At 46.8% G+C, this 6,406-nt stretch overlaps 1 protein-coding gene across 3 annotated transcripts; it reads left to right on the top strand.

Annotated features, from left to right (window-relative positions):
- Positions 1-972: 972 nt before the first annotated feature.
- Positions 973-6,013, top strand: LOC131146940 (uncharacterized). Of its 3 annotated transcripts, none has more exons than XM_058096797.1 (5): positions 1,808-2,072; positions 2,221-4,680; positions 4,782-4,934; positions 5,026-5,345; positions 5,434-6,013. In XM_058096797.1, exons 2-5 carry the CDS (start codon positions 4,143-4,145, stop codon positions 5,872-5,874), a joined length of 1,452 nt encoding a protein of 483 aa, XP_057952780.1. In that variant the 5' UTR covers positions 1,808-2,072; positions 2,221-4,142; the 3' UTR covers positions 5,875-6,013. The 3 variants fall into 3 exon arrangements, with proteins under 3 accessions (XP_057952782.1, XP_057952780.1, XP_057952781.1); XM_058096798.1 differs by having other exon boundaries at positions 1,810-1,924; XM_058096799.1 differs by lacking the exons at positions 2,221-4,680; positions 4,782-4,934 and having other exon boundaries at positions 973-1,924.
- Positions 6,014-6,406: the final 393 nt, after the last annotated feature.

Raw genomic sequence — 6,406 nt, 5'->3', positions numbered from 1 at the left:
GAACCGGTTCAGGGGATGACGAATCGGTCAAATGTTGACCGATCTGGGGAAAACCAGTTTTAGGTCTTGGTCAAGACCATTTGTGGATTTTCTAAATAGCTAAATAATAATCAAATAAAATGGAAAAAACTGGTGTGAACCGGTGCGGGGATGACGAACCGGTCAAACGTTGATTCGTCTGGAGAGAAAACCAGTTTAAGCTCTTGGTCAAGACCAATTTGTGGATTTTTTTCCAATATTTTTTGGGAGAAAAAAATATTGAAGACATGTCTTGAATCTTTAAAGAATATTTTGTTATTTTGGAATGTAACAAAACACTTTTAACTTTGGAAAACTCTTTTTGGATTTTATTATACTTTTCTTCAAAATTGTTAGAGTGTAAATCAATTTTAGAGCTTTAAAATGTTTTTTCTAGAAATTTTGGGAATTTTTATGAATTTTCTATTTTTTGTGAATTTTTATTTTTGAAAATCAAGCTCATGAAAGCCAAATAAAAATTCCAAATTTTGCTTGAAGACCTCCAAAATTTTGTGAATTTTCTACAACTTTTATTGATTTTTATGGCTTTTATTGAATTTATTTATGAATTATTGAAGTTAAATGGCTACATACCGGTTTAACGGACCAAACTGGTTCAGGAATCTGAACCAGCCAGCTTGGGTCAACTCGATTTAAGGTCTGGGGCAAGACCAAGTGCACCACGTGGCGTTTTTTAGATGGTTGGGAGTCTTCTGATGGGGATTCATTATGTGGCGCAATCTGGGTGTTGGCAAGATATGCCAATCAAACGACCACAAAGAGGCCACAAGAGATGTTCGCACTAAGGGTATGAGAGAGGCCATGTGAGGAGTTGCTGATTGGAGGATGTGGGAGCACTAAGATCTGCATCCTGAATTGATCAGGGTTGTCTGAAGGCTAGGGATCGGACGGTTCCCAGGTGAGGAATACTTAAACCCCTTTTCTTGTTTCTCCTTTATTTTCACTTGCTCTCCTCCGTAGGCTCTCTTCTCCATCTCTCTTTCCTTTCTCCTTTTTGTTCGGCGAGCCCCAATCCCATGAGCCCTCTCTCTTGCCATTTCTTTTCATGCGCCGGTGTTCCCCTCGTTGGCCTCAAGATCAGCACCAGGTGTGTCACCAGAACCGTCGTGCTCTCCTTGATTCTCATGGTGATGTGTCGATTGCTGCATGCAGAACCGATGCCGCGACTTCCACCACCACCCCGGAATCGATCGCTGCATTTCTCCATGGCCAAAGCTCTTCCCCTTCACTGCGCTCCCTCTACTCCATAGCCAAATGAGTCTCTCCTTTGCAAACCAGTGCACGAAGCCTCAAAGTCTCGTGTTTTTCCTCTTGTATCTCTCCTCTCGGTCCCTTTCTATTCTGCGTTTCTCTTAAAAATCCTCCCTCTATGAAACTCTACCACCAAACACGCCTCTCATCGCCTCTCCTCTATGCTTCCCCGTCTCTTCTTCCTATTCTATCTCTCTCTAGATCCACTAAAATCCCCATAACCTACTGGCGACAAGAATGGGCCCTTCTTCCCCCGAGCTATTTTGGGTAGCGCAAAAGATCTGTGCCGCTTTCATTCGTGGAAATTAGAAAGCCACAGATGCAAGTTATAGTTGGGAGCTTTGATAGATATGCTTTCTCTAGAGTCTTCAGAACGACTTGGTAGAGCCAATGATGAATGATGTGAGAATAGACCGCTGCCCCAATCCTCGGACTGAAGGCTGCTTCGGCTCCATGTCTGCAATTTCACACTCCTGCACCAAACTATTTTCCATTTTGTTCACTGTTGTGAGTATATTTGGGTGGATTCGGAGTTCCCTGTTGGAACTCGAGAGATTGATGGTGGCCACTAGAGATAGTTTTGAGGGAGACACAAATGATAGTGGGTTCTCTCATATTCCAAAAGGGTGCTCAGGTGAGAAGTAAGTTTTTTTCATTTTAGATCTGTTGCGGGGTAAAAAATATGGATGGGATGCTCCGTCGACTCTCGTTGACTTGAAAGAAAGAAAGAACAAAGGCTTGGAGGACCTGGGGTGTACTCCGGGGATCACTCCGATGCCTAAGTAAGAGGAAGGCTTTTAGGAAGGCTAAACGCAAAAGTAGAATAATTATTTGTGTTTCTGGATAGAATTTTGAATCATTATTTGTGTTTGTATCTTTCGGTTTTAATACTTCCTTGTCTTCCCACCATATTTTTTTTTTTTTGGGTAGGATACTTCAGTAGCTCATGCCGACTGTTTGTGCCGAGCTGTTTTGTGTAGAGCTGTTTGGGCGAGCTCTTTTATCCGAGCCCTTTGAAGCAGGACCCGTGCCCAGCTGTTTCTGTCGAGCTGTTCGGGCCGAGCTCCTCGAGGAAGCATTCGTGTCGCGCTCTTTTGTCCGAGCTCTTTGAAGCAGGCCTCGTGCCGAGCTGTTCGCGCCGAGCTCTTTTATCCGAGCTCTTTGGAGCAGGACTCTTGCCGAGCTATTTTTTGCTGAGCTGTTCGCGCCGAGCTCTTTTATCCGAGCTCTTTGGAGCAGGACCCGTGCCCAGCTGTTTCTGCCGAGCTGTTCGGGCCGAGCTGTTCGAGGAAGCATTCGTGTCGAGCTCTTTTGTCCGAGCTCTTCGAAGCAGGACTTGTGCCGAGCTGTTTTTTGCTGAGCTGTTCGCGTCGCTTTTTTATCCGAGCTCTTTGAAGCAGGACCTGTGCCGAGCTGTTTCTGCCGAGCTGTTCGGACCGAGCTCTTCGAGGAAGCATTCGCGCCGAGCTCTTTTATCCGAGCTCTTTGAAGCAGGACTCGTGTCGAGCTGTTTTCTGTCGAGCTGTTCAGATTGAGCTCTTCAAGGAAGCATTCGCGCCGAGCTCTTTTATTCGAGCTCTTTGAAGCAGGACTCATGCCGAGCTGTTTTCTGTCGAGCTGTTCGGACCGAGCTCTTCGAGGAAGCATTCGCGCCGAGCTCTTTTATCCGAGCTCTTTGAAGCAGGACTCGTGTCGAGCTGTTTTCTGCCGAGCTGTTCGGACCGAGCTCTTTGAGGAAGCATTCGTGCCGAGCTCTTTTGTCTGAGCTCTTTGAAGCAGGACTCGTGCCGAGCTGTTTTCTGCCGAGCTGTTCGGATCGAGCTCTTTGAGGAAGCATTCGCGCCGAGCTCTTTTGTCCGAGCTCTTTGAAGCAGGACTCTTGCCGAGCTGTTTCTTCTGAGCTTTTTGGACAATTAGGCCGAGCTGGCCAACCTACGCGGCTGTGCGACGTTACACATAATGCTTGTTGCTTGGCTTTCCGCGTAATAAGTCGTGCTCATCTGTTGGGTTGTTCTGGCCTCATGAGTCGTGCTCGTCAGTTTGGGCTTTCCATGTAATGAGTCGTGCTCATCTGTTGGGTAGTTCTGGCCTCACGAGTCATGCTCGTCATTTTGGGCCTTGCGCCAATGAGTCGTGCTCATTTGTTGGGTCGTTCTGGCCTCACGAGTCATGCTCGTCATTTTGGGCCTTGCGCCAATGAGTCGTGCTCATTTATTGGGGTGTCCTTCGCGCTTTCCCGAGGCACTTGCACGCTCTTGTCTTGCGAGAGATCAAAAAGCAAGTATTAAATGCGTCCTACCTTGGAAAGTGGGTTGGAGGAAAGCATTATTGATGGCCATCTGTCTATCGCTGTGTCCGAAGCAACTTGGTGTTTCCGAAGTGGCGTTTGTCCTCGGGAAGCCTCGTCTGTTCGTTTGTCAGAGATTTCCTGTTTCCTATGCCTCCCTCGAGACGCATTCCTTCTCGTAAATGAAAATCCTTGAGATTCCTGCCACAGGGATTCGTGCCCTCCTCTCTATATAAAGGCCAGTGGACTCCTTCATTCCGCACTCGTCTTCATTCCAAGAGGATTGCTTCCTTCTCTACTCCTCTCCATTCCACAAGTCCCTTATTCGGTGCTAGGTATGCTTTCCTTTCTATAGTATTTTTGTCTTGTTGTTCTTCATGTTCTTCATTGTTCTTGCGCTAGCTTTGTATGTTTGATCTTGTCTTGTAAGATTGCCTTGTTGTTTTGTGTGAAATTTTACTGTCTTGATCTGTGTTGGCCTCCTTTCTTCTTGATCTTTGCTGTTGCTTGCTCCACTTGACCCTTAGGTCTAGGTAGTGTTTCCTTCAGGCTTTTCCATTTTTCTATGGAGACGTCCTCACAGCCCTTTAGGGTACCTACAACAGTTCGGAGCGCTCGTTGTGAGCTCTCCTCGTCTGACCTGCAGAACACCCGTTATTTCTTTGCTGTACCATCGAATATTACTGTTAGGTTACCCTCTGCTACTGAGTCAGCTCTTGACCAAAAATCCGAGGAGCTCTGCCTCTATACCGATTATCTAGACTTGGGTCTTAGGCTCCCTTTTTCCCCTTTTGTTTCTAACGTACTACGCTTTTACCGCATAGCACCATCACAACTCGTTCTGAACTCTTATCTTTCTCTCACCTGTTTTGCTGTGCTCCTGCTCCGCTTGGGCCATCAGCCCACCGTCCCACTTTTTAGAAGTTGCTTCCAAATGCGGTCTCATTCTGCAGAGAATGAGCTGTATTATTTTAACTCTCTACCAGGTTATAAACTCTTCTCACCAGGCAGTTCTTCTATCCATAATTGGAAGACACGTTACTTCTTTGTTTCGGGAGAGTTGAATTACAGCGAATCCTTTGTCTGGTCTTCTCCTCTTGATGGTAACGTTGTTATCTTTCCCTGGCCTCTTTTTCAGGGTTTACGAGTAGGTTATCCGTCTAACCCACTTTTTTCTCCTTTCACCCCTTTTTTTCCCTTGTAGTTTGGGTGCGACATCTCCTCCCCAGACTTTCCCCCGAAGAGCAAGCCACCCTGAAAGAACTTCGTACACTCGCTGAACGGGGTATAATCCCTCATGAGGAGCTGCTCCAGGAGCGCGTCCTTGTGCAATGGGGAATCAGCCCCGTTCCCTCAAGTCATTCTCTCACCTGATTTTGTGTATGTGTATGTTCAGGTGTTATCTTTACTGTTAGTGTTCTTACTCCATTTTTCTTTTATACTTGCAGATATGGACTTCACTAGGTATGAGTCGCACATGGGAGAAGCTAGAAAGCAGAGGGTGAGTAGGAGTAGGAAGAAGAGAAGAGAGATCGAAGGAGAATCCTCTCAAAGGGAAGCTCCTGCAGTAGGTGACTCCGGCGCCCTTACTGACGAAGTCCCTACTGCTCCTCCTACGCACTTGCAGGCTCAAGTGGAAGCCATTTTTCACGAGCCAACCCGTTCTGCGTCTGCTCTCCGTCGGGCTGTTCACGCCGAAGACTTTATGCAGGCCCAGTGTACCCTTCCTGACGCTCTCTCGGCGAAAATCCGCCATACTTCGTATCAGGTAGACACTTTGCTTGCTTTATAATTTTTTTTTTTTTACTTATGCCTGCTCTTTCTAACTGTTCCATGCCTTGCATTTTTTTTCCCAGCTGGCGACGATGGCTCTGGCCCAGGAGGAGAAAGTCGCGGAGAAGTATCGCCAGACACTGGATGCACGGGAAAAATATGTCCTCGCTCAGAACCAACTGCATGAGACCGAGCTCCGCGAGCAAGCTTTGAAGGCAGAGATCGATCGCCTTCGTAGGGAGGAAATTCCTGCCCGAGAAGCTACTGCTGCTGCTTCTGCTTCCCGAACTGCAGTGAAGAAATACAAGGACTCAAACCAATTTGTTATCGACACCTCTAAAGCTTACCGAGTTGGATTCAGGAGGTGTCGTGACCAAGTAAGGACTAAACATCCCGAGATCCCTCTTGATGGTGTAAGCTCTCATGACTATGGCGAGGAGAGCCCCGAGTCTGCGGAGGATCTGGAAGAGGATGAAGAAGGGGAGGAGGAGAAGGAAGCTGGAGAAGGGAGCAAAGCAAATTAGTTTGTAGGAACAGAATATGTATTTTGAATTTTTCATCCTTTATTGATGTAGTGCAACTTTTGTAAGCGGCACTTTTATTACAGCGCTGCAAGAAGCGGTTTTTTTTTAAGAATAGTATTTCTTTAACATTTCGGAGTTCCACGTGTTCTTAATTTCTTTCCCCCCTACATCTTCCAACTTGTATGTCCCGGGTTTTATTTCTTCTGTGACCCTGTATGGGCCCTCCCAATTAGGCTTTAACTTGTGCGACCCCTGCTCGGACGGGTTGTTTCGCCTCTTTCTCAGGACTAAGTCTCCTGAATGGAAATTTCTTATTTTGACGCGGTTGTTGTAGTATTTGGCTACCCTCTGCTGGTACGCTGCAACTTTTAAACTCGCCTGATCCTGTCTCTCTTCCAGTAGGTCTATTTCTGACCTGAGCTCCTCACTGTTGGTCTGCTCGTTAAAGTATTTCCTTCGCCAAGAGGGTATGCCCACCTCTGCCGGGATGACTGCTTCTGCGCCGAAGACAAGCATGAACGGGGTTTCCCCT

This window comes from Malania oleifera, chromosome 13 (genome assembly GCF_029873635.1).
Source record: "Malania oleifera isolate guangnan ecotype guangnan chromosome 13, ASM2987363v1, whole genome shotgun sequence".
Lineage (NCBI taxonomy): Eukaryota > Viridiplantae > Streptophyta > Magnoliopsida > Santalales > Ximeniaceae > Malania > Malania oleifera.
The sequence above is the reverse complement of the archived record's forward strand: the minus strand, read 5'-3'. Positions and strand labels throughout refer to the sequence as shown.

What these genes read in the sequence shown, in the direction of transcription:
- LOC131146940 (XM_058096797.1), top strand. Translation starts at nt 4,143, where the DNA reads ATGGAGACGTCCTCACAGCCCTTTAGGGTACCTACAACAGTTCGGAGC. An exon ending in CTGGTCTTCTCCTCTTGATG is followed by an intron (nt 4,681 to 4,781) that starts GTAACGTTGTTA and finishes TTTCCCTTGTAG; the next exon opens with TTTGGGTGCGACATCTCCTC. An exon ending in AATCAGCCCCGTTCCCTCAA is followed by an intron (nt 4,935 to 5,025) that starts GTCATTCTCTCA and finishes TTATACTTGCAG; the next exon opens with ATATGGACTTCACTAGGTAT.